At 38.8% G+C, this 25,965-nt stretch overlaps 1 protein-coding gene across 1 annotated transcript in view; it reads left to right on the top strand.

Annotated features, from left to right (window-relative positions):
- LOC137586371 (dipeptidyl peptidase 4) overlaps positions 1 to 25,965 on the top strand; it is a 369,935-nt gene that overhangs the window by 250,929 nt on the left and 93,041 nt on the right. The window contains 2 exon segments of the mRNA XM_068302388.1: positions 14,372 to 14,666; positions 14,723 to 14,855. Of these exon segments, the coding sequence (XP_068158489.1) occupies positions 14,372 to 14,666; positions 14,723 to 14,855 (428 nt within the window).

Below are 25,965 nucleotides of genomic sequence, written 5' to 3'. Positions count from 1 at the left end.
GCGTTGTGGATATGTACATATGTATGTGCAATGTATGACTATGTAAGCATATACATATGTATGTATGTACGTATGTAAGCAAGTGCACCGGTATCCAAAGACGCGCGTGAGGAAATTAATTTCGCACCTAATTCGAACGCGCAAGAAATCGCGGTGCATACGTGAAGTGCTATTTAAAAAAAAAAGAATATTTTTTTTGCCTTTTGTGTCGTGGTAAATGTGCGAAGGGATTGTATGTATATGGATATGTATGTACATATGCGCGTACATCAACAGGTGACGATGTATGTATGTACGTAGATACGCGCGTGTGGAAATAAGTTTGGCATTAAAGATTATTATTCCAACACATAAGAAAACGCGGTGAACACTTTGATTTTTATTTTTCCCTATTTTTTATAACACTTTAATAATTTTTTTTTTTTTGTTTTTTAAACTTTTACGCGGATTTGGCAAACAGCTGTGGAAATTACATGTACATGTGAATGCATATGTAAAAAAGGTGGATTTGGACAAGTGCGAGGAAAAAAAAACATAAATGAAAATGGATAATCGTGGAATGTAAAATGAGAACGTTGGACAATCACGCTAAGGATTAGGAACTACCATGAAACCTTGGAACAGGTCAGGTATGTACATACAATATGTAAAAGTGTGTAGGTCGCTATGGAGAAGCGGGAAAACCTCACACTTTTAGTAGTATGTAAATGAAATGAATAATGAAATTTTGTACTTATCAGGAATTCCGCCGATGCAAGCTGGAGGAGCGGAAGGATATCCGGCTCGAAGGACCAATGTTCGTGGGGGGCGGAAGGATCCAAATGAAATACAAGGAGTTGGCGGGTGCCAATTTCTTCAGTTTGTGGTGAGCGAGTGGTGAATTAAAACGCACGAGAAACTTCGGTTAACTAAATGTAGGTTTTATTATTTATATAATATTCACAGGTAAACCGGCACACACGGAAATGGTTCGGGTTGAAAGTGATTAACAAATCGTAAAAAAATGCAAGAGAACGGGTGTTCGGGTGAAAGGCTCGATTCTTAGTGATGGCGGTGCCCATTGGAAAAAATCAAGTCACTCCTCCTGGTGTGACCGTAGACGCCGAGGATCAAAAAACCCTCCTCACTCCTCACCGCTCACTGCTCTTCGCCGCTCACTGCTGTTCACCCGGTGGCGTGAACAATTGATAATAGCTAATTAACAAGGTCTTAATTGCTAACTTCTGACGATGTCCGGTCTACTTATGACTGATAAACCATCCATATCTATAATCGGGTTGCATACTATGTTCTACTAATCTTAATATATATTTTCTATATTATGGTTGTCTAATTGTTATATTATTTTATAAGGGCTAAACACCAACTCTTACTTTATTAATTTTAACCTTGCTCCAGATACTTGTAAGAGATCCGTTGCTGCCTATATTGGGAATATATTTCCTGCCAATGTCTTAATTCAAATGTATTTAAGTTCTTGATCGTGCGAAATATCTTCTTGCTCAATTGCTGTAATTTATGGGTATTTATCATGGATAATTTATACATAAATTTGCATACAAAAAGCGATTCTTCTTTTCTTGAAAAAACACATTGTAGCTATTCTGTGCATTCAAAATATGGATAAGATAAGATTGGGGAAACCACTCTTCGGTGACAGCCAAGGCTTTACGGCTGACATATTAACATTTTCTGAAACTTTGCTTAACTCTTCTGTTTTAGAAAACAAAATGGGAAATTTATGAGTTTATTTGCGTTAAAATGACCTGTTTCAAATTTAACTTTTTTGTTTTTTGTTCCGCCTGCATGCAAAAGCATTCTAAAGACCGGCTTAAAGATCAAGATTTCTAATAGCCTTTGCTATTTACCTTGGTAGCCCACATAGTGCCGTATGGTTAAACACTACACTCAACTTTTTTAAAATGAAGCCTTGACCTTCTTTGTCATAGACACTACTGCTATTTCGGTGTTCAACACGCAGCCTCTCTGCTCCCTAGAGATTCTTATCAACCCACATTTAAAGTTATAATAACCTGTACTAATTTGTAAACCCTGAACCCATAAATTAAAATGGTTTATTGCAGTCGCCGAAATGTATGTACCAAGCATGCTCCCATAGAATAAAATGGTATTGAAGTTGCCAAAATGTACGTACCGAGCAGAAGAAAACTTTTCCAACCACATGAATGATATATATTCTTCATTAGAATCAACAGCTGAGTCGATCTCGCTATGTTCGTCTGTCTGTCCGTCCGTATGTATCAACACCTAGATCTCGGAGACTACCAAATTTGATACAAAGACTCCTGTAGTATGTAAATATATGGAGTTCATTTTAATTTTGGCCACGTTTCCTTAAGCACTCAGAATTCACATAAAAATAATTTTCTTAAAAACTAAATTACAGCTAGAGACATTAAATTTCATGTGTATACTGGCTCAAAAAGTTTGAACAATTAGTTTCTGCGCTCTAACTAAACAATTACATATACATATATGTAAGATGGAGTCCTCAATTGAATCCCCAAATGTATTATATTATAGTTTATTAGTATTATAAATCGTGGACGGGCGAATAATGATTACAGTATGCAACTTAAATCTCGGGTTCTGTGTACTGCTGGTTTATCGGCTCCTTACTGCTGACTGCTGATACTTCTGACTGCTGATACCTCTGACTGCTGAACACCGACTGTTTTCTGCTAAACCTCGACAGCTGACTGCTGAACATTGACTCTTACGATACCACACGACTGCTGCTGCGTTGCCAATCTGCATAAGGGAGTTGCCACCACGCTGCAACTACCTTATCCCATCTCACATTCGGCCTTCCTGATTAGTCATCAGCCTCTGATGACCATGCATCCTCGTTCTCTGCTACAAAACTCCACAATTTCATGTTGTCATTGCTAGTGGTCGTATATTTTGGTCCCTCGGTGTCTGTTGCTGCTTTTCGAACATCATAGCGTCCTGCACGTTTCAACTTCACTATCTCGTACGGTCCTAAAAACTCGCTTGCCAACTTTTTGCCTGCTACAAATTGGGTTCTACGAATGGCCACCAGATCTCCAACATTGTATCCGACCTCGTTCTTTCGGTTTTTATCAAACTGTTCTTTATAACATTTCTGAGCCATCTGTATATTTTCTTTTGCTTTGTCACGCATCTCTTGCCTTTCTGAGTCAAAGGTGTCAAGCATTTCTTCCTCGAGCAACTGTAAGATATCGCTTTCGGTTCCGCTCCTCATTTTCACGCCGAGCATCAACTCAAATGGAGACCGCTTTGTGGACTTATGGACAGAAGAATTAATCGCTTTTTGAACTCTCGGTACGAACTTGTACCATCTCTCAGGCTCCTCCCATGACAACTTGGATATAATGTTAAGGATCGATCGGTTGACACGTTCAATTTGTCCATTTCCTCTTGGCACTCCAGTGGTGCTCCAAACATGTTCAATTCCATTCTGCTTCGTATACTCTTCAAAACTAGACGATGTAAATGCTGATCCACGATCACTTATGATGCGAGCTGGATGTCCGAAGGTATCTGACCATTCCTGCAGCTTTTTGATGACCTCGTCGGCATTAGTGGTTTTTGTGGGGTACATCCATACAAATTTGCTGAAACTATCGACCATTGCAAATATGTATTTATACAGCTTTGATGTGGCATCCATCGGTCCGAGGTGATCCACTTGTAAGGTGTGCAGCGGTTCGGATCCTTTGTCGATTTGATAAAGAAACCCTTCTTTTTTGCCAAGTTTCTTGTTGTATATAATGCATTTGACACAATTGTTTATTATTTGCATCACTTTGCCTTCCAGATGTGGTATCCAAAAACTTTGTTGTACTGCGTGCATAGTTTTCTGCACTGCAAAGTGTCCTGCGTTGTGAGCTTCTGTAATTATTTCTCTTTCTAGGGATTTTGGTATAGCGAGCAAATCTGTTCCTTGTATCACCTTGTACACCAAACCTCCTTTAAGCTTAAAGTTGTCATATGGCTTGCTTCTTAGAATTTCGGAAATTGCTTTAATCATCGTATCATCTTGCTGAGCTTTTCTAATATTCGCTGTGACTACTGACGATACTACCATTACTTGACTTGTGTATCGGCTTAGGCAATCCACGTGTTTTAGCCGCTCTCCTGGTCTGTGTACTGCCTCAAAATCAAAATCTTCCAAGTATATAACCCATTGGGCAACCTCCCGAGGAACGTCTTTCTTACTCAATGTTTGTTTGAACGCCGCGCAATCGGTTACAAGCTTAAAATTAATTCCAAGAATATACTGCCGAAATTTTTTGCAAGCTAGGAATATAGCTTTGGCTTCTTGTACATAGCTATGCAGCCGTGCTTCAGACTCTGAGGTTTTCTTGCTCCAAAACAGAACGGGGTGAAGTTGACCCTCTTGCCACTGTAGCAATGCAGCACCAAACCCGTCTTTAGATGCGTCGGTATGTATTTCAGTTCTGGCATCCCTTCGATACAACTTCAAAACAGGCTCTTTTATTAAGGCATCTTTCAAGACTTCAACAGCGTTTTGTTCCTTCGGGCCCATTTTAAATTCGATATCTTTTCGCAATAGATCTGTCAGCGGCTTGGCGATCAATGAGTAGTCTCTTATAAATTTGCGGAAAAAGCCAGTTAATCCGAGAAAAGCCTGAGCCGCCTTGATGTTTTTTGGCATTGGAAACTTTCTAATGGCTTTGGTCTTTTCTGCTCCCGGTTTTATGTTTCCGTTTCCAATTTGGTGACCCAAAAATTCAATTTCAGTCTGCAGAAATCGGCATTTCCTCCATTTTATTTTTAGCCCGTACTCAGCTGCTACATCCAGAACTTTTTGCAATTTCGTAAGACATTCGTTGACTGTTTCGGCTTGTATTATGATATCGTCCATGTAAAGATCGAGAACGTTATCATTAATAAGGTTTTGGAATACGTCATTAACAAAACGGATAAAAGCGGCTGGGGAGTTGCAAAAGCCAAAGGGCGCGCGGTTAAACTCAAACAGGCCCTCTTTCGTAATGAATGCGGTGTATTTCTTGCTGCTTTCCTCAACTGGAACGTGAAAGAATCCATTTTCAAGGTCCATGATGGTGAAAACTTTTGCATTGCTCAATTTTTCCAAAACATCCTCGACGATAGGCACAGGGAAACAATCCTTCAATACCATCTTGTTTAACTGCCGGTAGTCAATGCACACTCGATTATTGCCATCCTTCTTTTTTACGATAACTGTACGACTGGCGAAGTTAGATGATGAACGTCGTATTGTGTCATCTTTCAGCCATTCGTCGATCTGCTGCTTGACCACATCTGCTTCGGTGATGGCTATTCGGCTTGGTGCGTGTCTAAATGGCTTGATGTTGTCGTCAGGCACGATCTTCAACTTGATCGGGCAGTCAGCTGTCTTCTTTCTTTTGCAAAAATCCTCAATCATCGATTGAACAACATGAGTGTACTGTGAAGGCACATCAGGGTCAGTGTTTGTTTCGACTACATTGTAAATACTTATCTGATTTTGGTTGGCAGCATCTTCCTCAAATAGCTGTGCGAACGTATATCCAACGGGAGTTAATGTCATTTGGAACTTTGATATGAAATCGTATCCCAACAGTAATTCAATTCCTATTGTGCAGTCATCCACCACCAGAAACGTGTGTGTGAGGCAAATACCATCGATCTGCACCTCTGCCTTGAACTGACCTACGGAACGTGTGGTGTTCTGTCCTAGTCCTCTCAGACAAGACGTACTTGCTAGCAGCTGGACCCCTCGCATTCGGCTGAACACAGACTTTCTAAGTAGAGACACGTCAGCTCCGGTGTCTATCAATCCCTTCACCTTCACCTCGCCTATCTGCAATGATTTGAGTCGGTTTTCTTCATACACAATGTTTACAGCGTAGGAAGCAGGACAATTTTTGGACATGTGTCCACTTTGGTTGCAGCGGAAACACTTGACTTCCTCCTTACAGTCCTTGCGCAGATGCGCCATTGATCCGCATTTGAAGCAATGTTGCTTCCTGTCACTCTTATTGAAGTTTGATTTCGGCGTAAACTGGTGCGGAGCTCGTTTTGCTGCTTCGGTCTTAACCTTGGCACTGGCGATTTTTTCGTAAATGTCATATTTGTCTTTCAGCTCCTTCAGTGACTTGCAGCCGTACATCGTGTATTTGTAGTCACTCTTTAGGTTCAATCCCTTAACGATGTGCTTGATAACTGACTCCATATCAATAATCCCACGGGCAGCGATCCGTTTCATTTGTAAAATGTACTCATGAAAACTTTCATCCTCGGACTTCGTACGTAGAGATAATTGGTTGTGAATTTCGGCACTGCATGGCTGATCGCAATCAAATTCCTCCAGGACTTGCTGGCGAAGTTGTTCATATTCGTAGACAGCCGTAGACTCGAGAAATAGAGCAGCGGTACCAGTCATTTTCGCTCGGGCTTGAACGTACTTCTGTTTATTGTTTAATCCATATGCATCGGCGTTGAGTTCGAAGTTTTGAAACCACTGTTGTACAGACATTCCTTCCCCGCAGAATTCTGGGATGATTTTGGAAAAGTTCTCCACCACCAACTTGGTGTCATTCTTTTTGTCCATTTCGTCGGCATGCACTTTCAGAGAAAATAGTTGGACCAGCTGTTGAAGAGTTGCGGTGTTCTCAACCAGCATTGCTGAATTTATTCCGGCCTGATTTTCATCATTTCCATGATTGTTCTCAATTGCCTCTAATTGATTAACCATTTTACCTGGGTGCGACATCGGGGCTAATTGGTCCTCTTGGTCCGACATAATGATGCGATTTCTTAACACTCTTATTGGACGCGTTCCCTCTCTTATTGGAATCTTGCTCGCGACTTCTCCTCTTCGTTTTTTGCTTGCTGTATTCGTCTCGTTTTTTCCGATTGCTGCCTTCGTTTCGTTTGCCGCCAAAATTTCGCGTCTGCTTGCTGTCTCCTTCTTCGCTTCGTTTGCCGCCAAAATTTCGCGTCTGCTTGCTGTCTCTTTTTTTCGTTTTGCTTATTTCGTGTGGCGCCAGGGCATCGCGTCTTCTTGCGAAATTGGAATTCGTTTTTTCGTCTGAGTGTATTCGCTCTCTCGTTTTTTCTGCTGTCGAAAACTTTCGCTGTCTCACTCTTTCCACTGCCAGCTTTCCAATCATATATTTCCAAAGTCCGCGATCGGTTGAGCCCCCAAATGTAAGATGGAGTCCTCAATTGAGTCCCCAAATGTATTATAATATAGTTTATTAGTATTATAAATCGTGGACGGGTATTAGTATTATAATTCTGTGTACTGCTGGTTTATCGGCTCCTTACTGCTGACTGCTGATACTTCTGACTGCTGATACCTCTGACTGCTGAACACCGACTGTTTTCTGCTAAACCTCGACTGCTGAACATTGACTCTTACGATACCACACGACTGCTGCTGCGTTGCCAATCTGCATAAGGGAGTTGCCACCACGCTGCAACTACCTTATCCCATCTCACATATATACCAGAGATCTGCAAAATTCACTTTTTTCTTGATTTACTCATACGTTAAAATTCTGACTCAATTCCACTCCCTGAACGAAAGTCAGCGTTGAGTGAAAATCAGCTCATGCTGATGACGTATATGCACAGCCTTCGGTACACATTTCGGCTTATCCGAATAATCGTGCCATTCGGCTCAACCGATGAAACATTCATATGTACACGAACTCAAATTTGGTATGAATACTCATGTAGTAGGTAAATGTATAGAGTTATTTGGAATTTTTGCCACGCCCCCTTACGCCCCCAGGAATCACATAAAACTGTTTTTCTTAAAAAGTATAATAGATAGAGACATCGAATTTGGTTTATATACTCGTTTAGTTAGCGCGCAGAAATTAATTGTTTAAACTTTTCGCCACGCCCACTTCCGCCCACGGAATTTACATAAAACTGATTTCCTTAAAAACTATGACAGCGACCGACATCAAATTTGGTATGCAGACTAGCTTAATAGACGCGCAGATATTGGCTATTTAAAAATTTTGCCACGCCCACTTCTGCCCCCGCAAATTAAACAAAACTGATTTTATCAAAAACTAACAAAGCTAAAGTCACCAAATTTAGTATGTATGTATACTGGCTTAGTATGCGCGCAGAGTATATATTTTTCATATTTTGCTACGCCCACTTCCGCCTCCATAATTTAGAAAAAACCGATTTCCTCCTGTAGTTTTTTGACTATCGGCTCAAATTCGGCAGACTATTTAATCTTATCTACTTCTACCAAACTACTAAATTTTATTGAAATCGGACAGAAATATGCAAAATATGCGTATGAACGCATTTTACTACGCAATCCAAAAGGACAAAATTGGCCGGTGGCTAGTGGCGGCGCCAAAGTGCTCGTGTGTTTGTACAGTAAGCGAGGTAGCATATGGTATGAGAGGCATGTAAAAACAATTTAATACACATATGTACATTTGGTTTTCGAAATTTGAAATATTTGTGTCACTTGGTATACCCAAGTCGGCGAGTCGACTTGCTTCATTTTAAATGAATTTTGAAATAAAGCCCTAAAATTCGGACCTGGCAAAAAAAAAGACACATTTTTAAATTTTGAAAAATTGATTGTACACCTTCGGACCCTAAAAAAAGTTTTAGGTCTAAGATAAACTGCGTACCAACAATTTGGGCCCAGGATCCAATTTGGAGCCGATTGAATAAGTCAAATTTGTAAGTGTTTTTTTGGTCTTTCTGCTTGGCGTCATTTTAAGCATCTGATTCATTTTAAAGTATAACTACTCTCGAACTACAAATTGTAGTGAATTAAATTTCCTGTTGAATGAGATATTCATCATCAAAATCGGATAAAAATTGAATACACTTCGTAGCTTGGCAAAATCAGGTATGTTTTAGCGAAACAGCCGAACTACTTCCCTCTCTTTCTTTTCGTGGTATTTGTATAAAACGTGATTTTCCATTTCTTTTGGAACGTAGAACAATATTTTGTTGTCATTGGACTTTCGGTATAATACTCCGTTTCTCATTTCAAACAATTTGTGCTCTGATTTTTCTAGCATTTCCTTAATTTTTTTCAGTTCTAAGTCTTTTGCTTGGCAAACAACTTGGTTGTGCTCGAAGCTGTTCGGTTCTATTACCATGATATTGCTTAACGCGTGCTGCATTTGCTTCCCTGATCTATGCGCTAACTCGTAGTCGTACTCTTGGAGTTCAAGGGCCCATCTCGCACACCTAGGGTTTAATTCTATCTTATTTAGTGTAAGAGTCAGAGAATTGCAGTCAGTTAAAATTTTAAATTTCTTTCCTTGGACATAAATCCTAAATCTGCGCAGGGAGTACACAATCGCTAAAGGTTCGGATTCAAAACTATGATACTTCGACTCAACCTCGCTTGTCCTCTTCGAAAAATAAAATATTGGGTGTAGTTTTTTATCTGCTTTCTTTTGTAATAAGGCCGCCCCAAAACCTAATGCGCTTGCATCACAATGAAGCTCTGTATCGTTTCTGGGGTCATATATCGCCAATCCTGGTGCTTCCGATAGTTTTTGTTTCAAGTTGAGAAAGCATTCTAATTCCTCTTTTCCGAATTGAAATTCTTTGTCTTTTTTCATCAAGTCGTACATAGGTTTAGCGATTATGGAAAAGTCTTTTATAAATCTTCTAAAGTAGGAGCACAAACCTAAGAAACTTTTCACTGCGTGTACATTGCCTGGCACTGGAAAGTTTTTTACCCCATCCAAACCTTTATCGTCAGCGCATATTTTGTTTTCTGTGATCTTATATCCCAGATATTTTATACTTGGCATGAAAAATTCGCATTTGTCCATTCGTAGTCTTAATTTGTTTCTTACTAACCTATCAAAAACTTCTAGAGTTTTTAGGTGCTCGGTTGTATTTGCACTGGCTATCATTATATCGTCCATGTATACTAGAACCTGCCCTCTTCTGATCATGTCTTCAAAAATTCGATTTATAAACCTTTAAAAAACATGTGATGCATTCTTGATCCCCATTGGCATTCTTGGGAATTCGTATTGACCAACCGGCGTGATGAAAGACGTGTATTTTACTGACTCTTTATCGACGAACACATGAAAATATCCATTTTTAAGATCTAATTTGGAAAAACACGTTTGTTGACTAGTCTGGCTAAAAGGTCGTCGATCAATGGAAACGGATAGTTGTCCTTGATAATCATCTTTTTCAGTTTTCGGAAATGTATGCATAATCTGATATCCCCTGTTTTCTTTTTTACTAACACTACTGGAGACGCATACTCCGATTCGCTTGGTCTAATAATTTCTTCTCTTATGTATTCATCTAACAAGTTCTGTAGCTTTTCCTTTTCAGAATATGATAACCGTCTTGGTGCGTAACTAAATGGTTTTAAATTTTCTAGGTTTAATTTCATTTCGCACCTGATATTTGGTTTGTCCGGTCTTTGCGCATTCACATACCTATCCCTGACTAGCTTATCAAAACTCAGCCGTTTTATAATCTATGTTTTCGCCGATCACGTATTCTGGCTCTGGGTTTTCATTGTCGATGTAAAAAATTTCTAACATTCTCCTCTCAAAGTTATCTTCCGTATTTATTTCAGAGTCACTACGGGGTTCCTTTAATTTAATTTCTCCAATACTATACTTTTCCTCATATGTACCTTTGATTATATTCTTTTCAAACTCTAAAGTCATTTCTTTATCTATGCATGTCCTTTTGTCAATAACATTGTATTCAAACATTTCCTTATCTGCATTAACATTTTCTGTATTAATTTTATCATTTGCATAACATTTTCGTTTTCTGTATTACCCGTTACACTTATATTAACAATTTCATTTTCTATATGTTGTGACATCAAAACTCCAATTTCTTTAAAATTAACTTTTCTTACGTTGTCGTGGCTCTGACTTGTTACTAACGCACTTTTTTCAAAAGATAACGATTAAATAAAAGTAAATCTTTATTGAATTCTTCACAACGTAACATAGTAGTTTTCCAAATGTAATGAGAAGACTTCCATTTAGCCCTTGATAAGATTGTTCAACAGAATAAAGATATGAATGATTAGGTAAATGTTTCTTCTTGATTAAGGAAACTGGACTCCCCGAATCTATGAGGCACGCTGCAATAAAGGAATTACTTGGCATTCTACAAAATGAATATTGAATTCTCTTACAAAATTGTTGCTGCTCTGGTTCGTACGGTTGAGTCCATTAGTTTTACGGCTGCCCTTCCTATCTGGCGTTTGGCCGCCCAGTGCTCCATGGATCCACAAATGAAACAAGAGCCTGATACACGGTCCGGCCTGTTGCAGTCCTTCACCAGGTGTCCTCTAATGTTACATCTACTACAGCGCATCTCTTGGAGCTTGTTTGCTCTGCCAGTTTCCGTGCTTGAGTGCGTAATCCCTTGTCAGGTATACCCTTGATAACTTTATCAAGGAGCTCTTTTTCATCAATGTTAATATTGTTGGCTAACATTAGTTTGTCGTCCAGATGACGACGCATTTGTGATTTGGACATCTCTCCAAAAGCTACAATTAACTGTTCGCATAATACTGATACTGGCTCGCGAATACGTGTAACCTCCGAATGAAGCCATGAATGTGCCTTGCCTTTCATCTTGCAAATGAAGAGCATCCGTAAGTGAGTGTTGCCAATGTTATACACTTCACCGATATTTTTAAGCTGAGCCACCCACTTTTTGGAGCACGACTCTCCGTTGAAGTCCATCAATACCTCCTTTGCCAATGAAAAAGCTATACCCATCGATTCGCCGTTTGAGTTGCCAGAGTATTGGTTGGTGGCTTCGACTGTGGCGTTGCCACTGATGGGAATGCTGCTGTTATCGATATTCTCATTAGCTACATTGTTATCGATAACATTGCCAGTGGCGTTGCCATTGTTTTCCAAATTCTGGAAAGATCTGCCCAAATCGTGGCCATGCTCGATTCTAGGAATCAGCAGTTGAAGCAATTGTTGTACCAACGCGACATCGTTGTTGTTGCTGAAATTGCAGTCCGCCGCTTCTTGCTGTACGCTTCTCGGAATTGCGTCGCCAATTGACGCTTCATTTAATTGGTCTGGGTTAGGCTGCATCAATTGTATGTCGTCTAAATTCTGCTCTGAATTATCATGTTCGTTCCAACCAGGTGGGGCATGACCAGGTGTTTCGACTGGCACACTATACAGGCGAAGCACTAATTCATTTCTTGAGCCGCTTGTTGGCATGTTTAAAGTTGCTAGCCATTATTTTAGTTGGTCGAGGGTTAAATCGGATATTTGAACTGCGTTACTCATGGTTTTGGGTTAGGACCACTTCTGATATTGTAAAAGGCTGATTCGTTTTAATTGTTTATATATATGTATATATTTATTATAAGTGTCAGTTTATTATAGGATCTTTATTCTCATTAGCACGACCGATTCACAAGCTCGTTCAACCCAGACTGACTCGACGCTCTCTCGTACTTCGCTCTCCTTTAGAGATGAGCATGTTCTCTCTCTGAGAGAATGGGTACTATCGTCTTAAGTGAGCAAGCCTGCTACAATATGTAGTTTCTGATCATTATACCATACACCCATAGGATGAAATGGTACATTAACGTCGCTAAAATGTATGTAACAGACAGAAGCAAGCTTCTCCGACCCTATAAAGTATATATATTCTTGATCAGGATCAACAGCCGGGTCGATCTAGCCATGTCCGTCTATCCGTCCGTCAGTCCGTGTGTATGAACCAGCAGATCTCGGAGGCTATAAGAGCTAGAGCCACCAAATTTGGTATGTATACTCGTGTAGTATGTAAATATATAGAGTTAATTGGAATTTTGGCCACGCCCTCTTACGCCTGCAGAATTTACATAAAACTGTTTTTCTTAGAAAGTACGACAGCAAGAGAAATCAAATTTGGTTTTTATTTAGTTAGCGCGCAGAAACTAATCGTTTAAACTTTTTGCCATGCCCTTTCTGCCCCTGGAATTTACATAAAGCTCATTTTCCTAAAAACTATGACAGCTAACGACATTAAATTTGGTATGTAAACTAGCTTAATAGACGCGCAGATATTGGCTATTTAAAAATTTTGCCACGCCCACTTCCGCCCCCGCAAATTAAACAAAACTGATTTTATCAGAAACTAACAAAGCTAAAGTCACCAAATTTAGCATGAACACTGGCTTAGTATGCGCGCAAAGTATATATATTTTCATATTTTGCCACACCCACTTCCGCCTCCATAATTTAGAAAAAACTAAGTACGGCTTTCTTTCTTTTTATTCCTCTCAATTAAGAGCCCATCGAGTCTCTGTGGTGCCCCAAGTCAGTCAACTGAGTCCATTACTGTTTGCTCTGTTCATAAATGATTTCCCTTTCGGATTACTTCCATACATCAGCCAGATCGGACCATTATATCATAAAGCTCCTATTCAAATGGCCAAATCACTAACAATGACTGTTCTCACTTGTCGTAAAGGGAAGATTTGCAAAATCTTGCAAGGGTATACAAACTTCGGCGCGGCTGCAATTACCAGCCCTCTAGTTTTTCTTTAACCATACTTGTTTTCAAGCGAACTTGCAGTCAGACCTTAATGGATTCTGTGATTGCCTTAAAAATTATTTATTCTTTTTTATCTCAAAATGCTCTTTTATGATATATATCGTATGTCTTACGATAATAATACTCCTTACCAACCGAACTTCCAGTCAGACCTTGACGCATTCTGCGATTGGTGCCTTATAAACAATTTTAACTTTATTATCTCAAAATGTCTTTTGTGACATTTAATCCTTTGTATCCGTTCCTTGCTCAGTGTTTTATTAATTCTGATCCCTTGGATCGGGTGTTTTTATTTAAAACAACTGACAAATAGTCTTCTTGACTTCATAATTCGTTAGGTGAATGGGGGCATAGCTTTGAATCGGTCCAAAAGCAATTTCTGGGACCCGACACTTTGATCGCCCACGAACATAAACAGAATCTTTTTTCTTATCACCTCTGTAGACATCCCATTTCTTCTTAAACAAACCATTACTTGTTTTTTGCCTACCTTTTAAAAACTTTTCTTACTATATCTCTTATCCCCTTGTCGTGTTCCTCTACTTCGCTCTCTAATTTACAAAAGCCTTCATCAAATCCGCTTTTGAACTTCGATTTGTTCGAATCTGACACATTGTGCAAATAAAACATATCTACCGTGTCGGGCTTGTTTGATTGCGAATTAAGTTAAAGCTCATCTTTTTAAAAACCGTTAAAAAAAAACTATTTTAAACAAACTGTTTTTTCGTTGACTGCCCTTTTAGTTAATGTAAATAAGCAAAATAAATAATAAATAATAAACTTCTTCTTTTTTTCCTTTTTGCAGAAGAAATCTTCGATAACCCGGAAGCAATATGGCCCTCTGCTGATGGATCTCACTTTATGTTTGCTCTGTTTAATGATTCTCATGTTGGTATGATGACGTATCCCTGGCTGTCATCTGGAGCGATAATAGCTGGTAGCGGTACGAGTTCAGGAAGTTCTTTTCCTGAAACAAAAAATGTTCGTTATCCTACTCCGGGAACTGCCAATCCAGAAGTTCAGCTTTGGATAGTAGACATATCCGATCTGGCCTTGACACGGAAAATTAGATTAACGCCACCACAATCTATAGTTGGACAGTAAGTTTAATAGACCTTATGAAAAATTGTAATGTATAATATTATATGTTCCTCAGGGACTATTACCTTACCTCAGCTGGATGGGTTTCTGATAACAATCGTCAAGTATCCGTGGTTTATATGACACGATCTCAAAATTATAGCGTGATTGCAATATGTTCTAAAGATCAGAACTGGATTTGTTTTGAAGTACGTAAATACATTCACAACATCGCCAATTTTTATTTTAAAAACATAGTTCTTTCTTGAAACCGATGATTTTAGAAATGACATTTTGAATATTTGGATTATTTTGTCAGTTTACGTAACCGTGAATTATTAATATATTATACAGAGGAGCTAGGCCACAACATTTTTTCAGACGGCCCCAGTGTTTTTCTTATTAACATAATATATGAAATTTAGCTTAAGCTATAAGCATATGCATCGAATTATAAAATGACTAAGAAAAGCATTCATGTAACTAACTAGCATACCCGGACGACTACGTCGGGATGTTTATTGAATACTTACCCATATTGAAAAATTAAAAATGAAACTCTAAAAAATAAAAGAATGAGAAAAGGGTATAAAGAGTAAAGAGTCTTGCTATACACAGTTTAATTATGATTGACAACTATCAATGACTTTTATCGCTTCCTCATGCATCCGATCTTAATCATCCGTATTTATTGTAGAAATATTCTTTTGCATAAATTAATCCATTTCGTGAGGTTCTATAGTTTTTAAAAAAAATTTGATTATTTTAATTCTATAAAACTTGTGGGTATACAATATTTATTGCTTTTCCATTCTTCGCGTAAAATATACAGGCTATCTGGTTTACCGACACGGGAAAATGCAACATGCAATTGTCCATGTGAAAAGCAATCCGCATGTAAATCTAAACTACATAACTCCAGAGATTGACTTTGAGCTTTATTTATTGTCATGGCGAATGCCAATCGAATGGGAAACTGCAATCTTCTGAATTGAAACGGTATATCAGTCGGGCTCATGGGAATCCTGGGAATAAGGACATCTTCACCTTTGAATGCTCCAGCTAAGATCGTTCCTTATAATTCATTTGAATAACGGAATACTTTTGCGATCAGTTCTTTCTTTGATGCAACTAAATTACAAACATTTTCGGGCAATGATATTTTTCTTGACGTCTCACCGGCTGGCAGCTTCCCGTTCCCAATGTCCAGTAACTGTTGTGAGAATACCTCATCTGATTTAACGTTCTGAATATTTCGCTGGTGTCGATCGAGAAATTACCGGTAACGTTTGCCTGAAATCTCCTGCCAGCAATATCAACGCATTCAACGCATCAACGAATGGTTGAGCGATTCTACGTAAATCCCGCAATCTATCAAGAGCCTGCAGCGATTTTTTATGTGCCATCGTGCATTCATTCCAAACAATGAGTTTACATTTTGGCAATGTATTGACCTTGAGAAAAGTATTTCCCATACCTCCTCTCGATGATTTGCATGTTCAAAGGCAATTTCAGCGCTGAATGAGCAGTCCTTCCACCAGGTAATAATGTTGCAGCTATTCCAGATTAAGCAAGAAAGCCATGTCGTTTTTTGGTCGAACCGTGGCCTGAATCATTCTGATGAGAATTGTTTTCCCAGTTCCCCCTGGAGCATCTAAGAAGAAGATGCCTTCACTTGCACTATTTATCATTTCCACGGGATATATGACTGAAGATCATCGCTGCTGTAAGTCTGCTCACGGCGCAAATCCACAGCAACCGAAGCAGTCGCAATACGGGTGGGTGCTAGCATTCCCAATTGACTTAGCACTTTATTTGTCATAGCTAAGTTTTTGTCTTCAATGTCTATTAACGTTTCATTGTAAATGTCTTCTGTCAATTCCATGGTCATGTCAAAATATTCTTGGCGCACTCTGTGCAAAATATCCTCAGCCAAATGTAAAGGATATCTTTCCACACAGTTTGAGATGAAGGGCAGCAAGCAGTCAATATAGTTGAAAACAATGCGCGAACTTGGTTTGGATGTGCAGTGCTGCATGGACCATTGGTGCAGATATTTCAATGCTGCTCGTTCTCCAATAAATTAAGAGCTTGGTATGCACTGCAGAAAGTGGCATGCGTGACGCCGTTGACATTCCTTAAATACTGAAAAGACTGGGGACCAGCCACATTTACCAACAGCATGCGAAGAAAGAAACATTCAATTTGATTAGGATGAACTGTATAGAGTCTACCAATTGCATTTTCCTTAAATATGCCAGCAAAGTCGAAGGACTGGCTCCCCTCGTTAACGCCATACGAACTATTTCTTAGTTACAATCCACGTCTGAATACATCAGTGAAGGCCTTTCTTCACTTTATGCCTTCCTGGCATAAAGTGAAGAAAGCAGTTAGATTTGTAGCAGGTGGATTTAGGACTCTCTCTTGCACATTTGCGTCGGTAAGATACGTTGACCATTCTCGAAATAAACTGCTAAGTGAACCACAACTGTATTCCGTTCATGCACGGGAAATGAGAAAATTCGCCATACAGCCACATTGCTGCTAATGTTTCTTCCGGCCTGGTATTGAGAAATTTCATCGACAACCTGTAGAGCACTTCTGACGCCATTTCCTGCTTGAACACCTAAAAATTCCATATCGCTGCCTTTATTCGTACGTGCAGATGTATTTAATTGATTGCACTGAATTGCAACACTCTACGTTTATGTGCGCTTTGAATGTTTTCAACAACAGAGGCGAATATGGAACCACCCAACGATTGTCTACCTCAATATCATTTGGAAACAGGAATTATACATATTTCCTAATGTTTGATGGGAAATGCTTCGATTCAGTAGTGGCTCCGGAAAGTAGAGTTCGCAGTGGCTCTGGTGGTGCACCAAGTTGAGGTAATTTGATTTTTCGAACTTCAGAGCCTGACAGTAAGTGCAGACATGACTCATCTGTCCAATGACGACATAGCGGCTGGAGCCACAATCAGCAGCTGGGTCATATCGCAATGCAATATCATGGTATTGCTTATGTCGATCTAGTCTTATCTGTGCACGGGATTCAGCTACCCTTCCCCTATGCAGTTCACTTCTTTGCCAGCGAATCAATTGTATTGCTGCAGACTCTCGGGCTCGCAAACGCTCATGCTCAAGCCTGGCTGCACGCCTTTCCGTTGATTCTAAAAGAATCCTCTGCCTTTGCCTTAGCCGCTCAGTCTCCCGTACCAATTCCCGTTCTTCTTCAATTCGAAACATTGCTTCTGATCCTTTCTGCGTTGTGAATACGACGACCCAAATTTTCTTTTTTAGGAGGCATTATTTCGTTAGTAACTTTTCGTTTGTAACTGAAACAGGAAATTAATGAATTTCCTATCACGTGGTTGACCTGTAACTGCCCCCGCCTACCGCGGTCGATACACGGAAAGCCGTTATAATACCCAAAAACCATGCTTGAACCTGACTCCACAGTGTGTTAAAATTTGAACGCAATCGGTTCCGTAGTTTCTGAATGCATAGTACTCACACAACATTTTTCTATATGTAGATTGTAGTTTTTAGAATTAATTTATTGGTTATTATACCCTTGCAAAAAGGGTATATTAATTTTGGTCAGAAGTGTGCAACGCATAGAACGAAGCATCTCCGACCATACAAAGTATATATATTCTTGATCAGCACGACGAGACGAGTTCAACTAGCCATGTCCGTCCGTCCGTCCGTCCGTCTGGATCAACGCAAACTCCTCCTAGACCGTAAGAGCTACAGAGCTGAAATTTTGCACGTAGGCTTGTATATACTGCAGGCGTTGTATATCTCGGATTCAGCCGGATTGGACCACTATATCATATAGCTCCCATACAAACGGCCAAGTCACGAACAGTGACTTTCTCAATAACTTTGTTATTTTCTGAGCTATTGTCGTGAAACTTAATATTAGAGAGTTTATTACGCCTATAAGCAACTATGCCAAATTTGATCAAGATCGGGTGACTATATCATATAGCTCCCATACAAACGGCCAAGTCACGAACAGTGACTTTCTCAATAACTTCGTTATTTTCTGAGCTATTGTCGTGAAACTTAATATTAGAGAGTTTACTACGCCTATAAGCGACTATGCCAAATTTGATCAAGATCGGGTGACTATATCATATAGCTCCCATTGGAACGATTGGTCGAAAACAGTGACTTTTGTAAATAACTTCGTTACTTTTAACGCGATTGCTTTTAAATTAAACATTTCTTAATTTAATATATATGTTAATGACTGTGCCGAATTTGATAAAGATCGGGTGACTATATCATATAGCTCCCATAGGAAAACAGTGACTTTGATCAATATCTTCGTTATTTCCTATGATTGTAGGCCATTCTTTCGCAAACATAAGCCTTTTTAGATAAAACGTTCTTCCACATTGATGGCTAATAGGTAAGGATAGAGTTACCAAAAAAGTTGCAAGGGTATACAAACTTTGACGCGGTCGAAGTTAGCCCCGGCCCTCTGGTTTTTTAATTTAATTATTAAATTAATTCATTATGGTTGTAATTTTTTGGTTTCTCACTACTGTAATATTTTTTGGTAAACCTTTCTATATGAAGAACTAATAAAGAGTTAGAATACAGATACAAAAATAAGTGAAAAAATGATCAGATCCGTTCAAAATTTTACAAGTCAAGACATTTTTATACCCTTGCAGAGGGTATTATAAAATTGGTGAAATGTTTGTAACGCACAGAAGGAGACGTTTCCGACCCCATAAAATATATATATTCTTGATCAGCATGAGAAGCTGAGTCGATTTAGACATGTCCGTCTGTCCGTCCGTCGTCATATATGTAGCTCTAGAAGAAACTTTTTGATGCAAAAAGCTTTCTGCTCTCTGACGTGACGGTCGTGTTTTTGCATAGCTCCTGAGTTTTTATTAATATTTATAGTTTTTTCTCAATTTTTAATTGTGCTTAGTTTGCTTACACTTCCGCTGGTTTTGTTCGCTTGACTCCCTTGTGTTTTATTTCCATAATTCGCCAAATTAATCAGTTAAAACAGTTTTTTCTTTTTCGTGATTAGTGTTTGGTGCATTTACATATTTTTTTTTTTTTTTTTTTTTTTTTTTTCGTCATTGCTTCTGCAGTTGCTCCCCTCATCGCCCCCATCATACCATCAGTGCTAGTGGCTTTGTTGTTCTCTCTGCTTTGTGCTTGTGCTTAGCTTCTCTCCCGCGTAATCACTTTTGTAAGGCCGCCTCTCAAAGCTCGGCTTATAACTGTTCTTGCACTCTCTGTTGTGCTGTGCACTCTAGCTGTCTCTTTGTTTTATTTGTAATTATTGATTATTTTATCAATAATTATCTTTGTGCTGTGAATTTAATTTTTCTATATACATATTCTTATACATATATAATTTTTTTTGCCTTTCTTTCGGCTTTTCAATGGCTTGTTGTCTACCTAATTGCAAACATTCTGATCGTTTTGATGATCAGTATAGAGCAATATCTTGTTGGCTCTGCGATAATCTTATTCACTTAAAATGTGCTGGCCTCAATGGCCGCGACTACGACAAATTTTCTGGTTTGTCTGTTTCTAAACCTGAGCTTGGCTTAATGCGCTGGACTTGCCCATCTTGTGCTAGCCAGCAGCTTGATTTTAGCCGTATGTATAGGGATCTTCGTTTAAGGTTTCTTTCTTTAAACAAACTGGCCAAACAGCTGTCAAACGAGTGTGACTCTAGCGTTCAATTATTGTCGCAATTCAAATTTGTTCCACCTTCTGAGAAATTGCACAAGAAATGTACCCTTGAGTTGCCTCGTAAGCAGTCGCCAGCTCTCTCTATTACTTCCTCTCCGATTTTACTTTCGCCTACACCATCTTCTTGTCCCTCTTTATGCTCTTCTTTTCAGATTGAAGTACCCATTACAAGCCCTGGTGTACCTCAATCTATCCCTCACGGGAACTCTGATCAATCACAGGATCATGCCGGCTCTCAATCACTTGCGGATCCCAATGCTCCTCCGCCTCCACTAACTGTAGTGCCTCATCGCAAACAATTATTTATTTCTAGGCTTGCTCCAGATACTTCTGAGTCGTCTGTGGCAGCTTACATTGGTAATATTTGCCCTGCTAAGGTTTTAATTCAAAAGTTTAAGTTTTCTAGGCCTCATGAAATCTCCTCTTTTAAAATTACAGTACCAAATGAGTACTTCTCAGCTATGGTTGACCCTAATTTTTGGCCAGAGGCTTCCAGCTTCTGATATCATGATCTACGTGCACCATGCTGATGCTTTACGAACTATTTTTGGTCGTCTTAAAGATCGTGATGTTCTTATAGTTTTAGGTGATTTTAACTTGCCTAATATTTCTTGGCTTGTTGATGATAATCTATCTTTCTTAATTCCTTCATCTCAACATGTTTTTCTTGATAGCCTACTTGAATGTCCACTATATCAGTTGAATTCTTTCCTTAACTGTTCTAAAAGAATCCTTGATCTTGTTTTTGTCTCTGATCCCACTGTTAGTGCTGTATCGCAAACACAGCCACTAGTGAAACCTGAAGATCCTTATCATCCTACCATTGAAGTTACTATTTCTTACAATTCCGTTACTAATTTATTTAAAAACATCTCAAATTCTCGTCGTAGATGTTTTCGTAAAACAAATTTCAATCTTCTTAACAGCCTTATTTTCTCTTTTGATTGGTCGTTTCTATTTGAGTGCTGCGATATAGATTGTGCAGTGAAGTTTTTCTATTCTGCTCTTAATTCTCTAATTGATAAATGCGTTCCTTATGTGAATGTCTCTACCGTCTCCAGCTCGCCAGTCTGGTTCACTCGTAGGCTCTCTAATCTTCGCAACATTAAATCGAGATATTTTAAAAGATTTAAAAAAACTGGTTCGCGACTTGACTATGCAAATTATTGTATAGCTAAATCTCAATTTTGTCTTTTAAATACTCAATGCTACAACAATTATCTCGTTCGCTGTAAGGCTGAATTTTATAATAACCCCAAAAGATTTTACAACTTTGTCAATTCCAAAAGACGCTCTAATGTCCTACCTTCCACCTTCAGACTTAACGATCAGTCTGCTAATAATGATTTAGATATTGCAGATCTGTTTGCTAAATTTTTTCAGTCGACATATTCTACTACTGTTTCGGATCCCACACCCTATCCCTTTTCAATCCCACATTTAAATTGTATGTTTTTTCCCAGTATTACTGAAGACTGTATTCTCTCTAGCTTGTCATCTATGAAGTCTTCCTTCGTTCCCGGGCCTGATGATATACCTAGTTGCATCCTTAAAATGTGTTCGATTTCCCTATCTAAGCCTTTAGCTCGGTTATTCTTTATATCGAGTGAGACTTGTAGATTTCCTGATATTTGGAAGGAGTCATTTATTATTCCGCTTTTTAAAAAGGGTTGCAAAACGGATGTTTCCAACTACCGTGGCATTGCCAAACTTTCGGCAATACCTAAACTGTTTGAGAAAATTATTACGTCTTCCCTTCAACATCTATCCAGATCCACTATTTCTCCTTGCCAGCATGGTTTCATGAAAGGTCGTTCGTCGCTTACCAACCTTTTAGAATTGACTACCCTAGTACACAATGGCTTCCGTAAAAAGTGTCAAACTGATGTTATTTATACTGACTTCAGTAAGGCTTTTGATACGGTTGATCATTCTTTGCTTCTCGCGAAACTTAACATCATGGGTTTTTCACCAAAATTATTGGGTTGGTTAAAGTCGTATCTTATTGGCAGAACCCAAAAGGTGTCTTTTCGTTCCTCGATATCTAAAACTGTTCGAGTTACGTCAGGTGTACCCCAAGGCAGTCATCTGGGCCCACTATTATTTACATTGTTTATAAATGATTTGCCTTTGGCCTTGGCTCATTCACGCGTGCTCATGTTTGCGGATGACGTCAAGATTTGTTATTCCTATAATGATCCTTCTTTCCAACAGTACTTGCAATCAGATCTCGATGCGTTCTGTGATTGGTGCCACGTTAATAAATTACACCTTAATGCCTCTAAGTGTTCTTTTATGACTTTCAGTCGTTTGTCTCCGCTCCTAGCTCATTACTCTATTAAGTCTGTTCTGTTAGATTGTGTTCCATCATTCAAAGACTTAGGCGTTATGTTTGACCCTAAACTTTCATTTAATGTTCATATTTCTTCAATTGTCAACAGAGCTAGCAGCCTTCTCGGCTTCATTAAACGTTGGGCCAAAGAATTTGATGATCCCTATGTAACAAAGGTTTTATACACTTCGTTAGTTCGCCCTACTCTAGAATATTGCTCGCCAGTGTGGAACCCGCAATATGATGTTCACCAGCGTAGTATTGAATCGGTACAGAAGCAATTCCTTAAGTTTGCGCTACGCGGTCTAAATTGGGACCCGGGTCTTCGCCTACCTTCTTATTCTGACAGACTTCTTCTTATTAATCTTCCTTCACTTTATAACCGTAGGCTTGTTTTTGGCATTCTCTTTCTCCATAAACTAGTCAACGGCGAAGTCATTTCTACGAATTTACTAGATACGCTGTATTTTTGTGTTCCCTCACGTCGGACCAGAAACTTTTTTCCTATTCACCTTAGTAGATGTCTGACTAACTGCTCTCTTCACGAACCTCTTCGTGTTCTTTGCCAATCTTTTAACAACCTTTCTCACCTTATCTCTCCTCATCTTTCTGTCACTTCTCTTCGCGCTATACTTTTTAATCATCTACAGCGAAACCAATGAAAATATTCTGGACTTGGATTGGCTGCAACTCATCCCTGGCCACATTGGCTGTGAATCGGGGCATAGCTGGCACCTTGTGCAAATAAAACACCTCCACCGGGCTGGGGATGTTTAGTTGTGTATAAAGCTAAGCTACCTTCTTCATTTAATTACTATCTGTCTTTAGCTTAAGCTTTTTCGTCGACTGCTGTGTTAGTTGACGTAAATAAATAAATAAATAAAAAAAAAAAATAAATAAATAAATAAATAAATTAGAGTATTTCCATGAAATTTACAACGATGATAGTATTGGATATAAAAACACAGATTCCAAAATTTGATCGGATAAATAGAACACAAGTTACAGTCAATATAAATCGGTTCAACCGCTGCCGGTAGCGCTGCTTGCTGCCTACTACGTCATCATCAAAACAAAAGAGTACATGCACACACACACAGACGCAACGCTACATGAACTGTATGTGTATGCGTGCCGTGCGTTTCTTAGGGAAAGATGGAAAAGGAAGAAAAAATTTTAGTAAAAAGAGTAATAATGTTTGGTTAGAGTATTGATGAATTGAGTTGCAGGAAAAGAAATTTAAAAAAAGTAAAAATATTATTGCCAAGGACTGCAAGGATATAAAAACTTCGGCCTAGCCGAAGTTAGCTTCTTTGATATTTTTTTTCTCAATCCGTCGGATTCAGCGACCCCAAATTAGCCTACAAAATATGACATCCTAACCGCAAAGTGGCTGTTACCCTGCCTTATTTTTCACAATAAAATAGATATATGTTAAAAATATTTTTAAAAATACTCTAAAAAGTGTTAGTGTTAAATGAAATGAAGATAATTTAGATTTCTTTTGCATCAAAACGGAATTGAAGCATAGGTAATTTTTCGGCTCATATGACAGACTGAAAAATAACCTTAAAATATAAAATTTTAACTCACTATAAAAACAAAAGGCTAATTAAAAAAATTATGGGGTTTTGCTATTCAATAGGAGCATTTTCTCAACAAAAATGGCGCAGTGCGGTTTGATTTCGACAATCAATTAATCTAATCAGAAGGCACATCACTTGCTGTTTGGAGAGCTCTACTGATCTCATTAAAGCTGATTTGTATGAAAATAATCTCTATTTAGATCAAGCAATATTAAGCGGGTTTCACCCCTGAATCCTTCCCACCCTAGATAAAAGAGGATTTATTCAAGACAGTAACGGCATACCTATAATTTACATCCTGAGAAGAGCAATCCAAATGCTTAACTATTGTGTTCAATGAAAGACCTTAGTGTTTCTTGAATTAAATAAATGTTTATTTATTTATATATAAATAGGCACTAGCACATAAACCAGTGACTCAAGGTTGTCGCAACCAACACATAAATTGAGTGGACTTCGGAGTGTGATTACAAAGGTAGAGATGGGGGGCCAAAGACACAGCGATGTACACCCGATGTAACTACAATTGGCATCTGATCTTACTAAGAATAACGCATTTCTTTTATAGTAAAAATAGAGAGCTCACCAGTGCATAGTTTGACATAGGTCAGCAAAATACGTCTTTATTCATAATAGCTAACCATAGCAGCTTAATTAACTAGGTCTTTATTGTTAACTGCTGACCATGTCAGATCTACTTATGACCATGAGCCATCGCTATCTATAATCGGGTTACATACTTATTTTGACATAAATTTCCATTTGTTCTATATTAAATATAATTGTCTTAGTGTTATATTATTTTATATAATCTTAACACCAACATACTCCCGGCCGTTGAACACCTGTTCAACGTTATCCAACGTTGACTGTAAAATTGCTAGGGGCTGAGTTTGCTGCAGAAGCAGTCGGTATAGGATTGACGATCCTCACGGTTGTCTGCTCTGGACCATTATGCCTTGGGGTTGAGAGCATCTTCTTATTCCGTATACCATCACGAGAACCAATGGTATTGTTAGCGCTACTTAGGGGACGATAACATGGTGTGTCAGCTGGCTGGGGTCTTCTGGTAACTTCCAGTTTAGCTTAGTTTTCAATTTTCTTTAAATGTTGCTTAGTTCGTCGTAGCTTAGCTGCATCTTCGTGAAGTGTGTTGTTGTTGGCGCTACTTTTGTTGGGCCAATGGTGAAGTTGCCAAATAGGACACATGACAATTTCATTGTGTCTAACGTAGCTGTACGGTGACCTGTTATTCGGATCGCAGAATTCCTTGCTGTACACGTCGGGTCTAGAGTTAACAACCCAGTTTTCTTGACAGTCACACCTTGTATATTATCGTCACAGGTCACTGCGAGTTCAATTGGTCTGGTGGTGGCAAAAATCCACTGATTTTTGTGATACATGTCGTACCACACGAATGACCTGTTTGTGTGTTGTATCTGACAAGTTGATAATTTTGTGTTTTTGAATAGCTGGAACTCACAGTTACTATTAGCCGTAAACGTAGTTGGTTTATCAAAACAAATATATTGCTCGTAGTTGAGCTGATGGCATTGTTCCAGATCTGCTCTTGAGAGCCCAATGTATTGATTTTGTTCTTTGTTGACAGCAATAATGGGAATTTTAATGTTCATGATTATAATCCCATGAGTTCCAATTGCTG

Source organism: Drosophila tropicalis, unplaced genomic scaffold (genome assembly GCF_018151085.1).
Source record: "Drosophila tropicalis isolate 14030-0801.00 unplaced genomic scaffold, ASM1815108v1 contig_980, whole genome shotgun sequence".
In the NCBI taxonomy this organism is placed as follows: domain Eukaryota; kingdom Metazoa; phylum Arthropoda; class Insecta; order Diptera; family Drosophilidae; genus Drosophila; species Drosophila tropicalis.
This window is presented reverse-complemented; position numbering and strand designations above follow the sequence as displayed.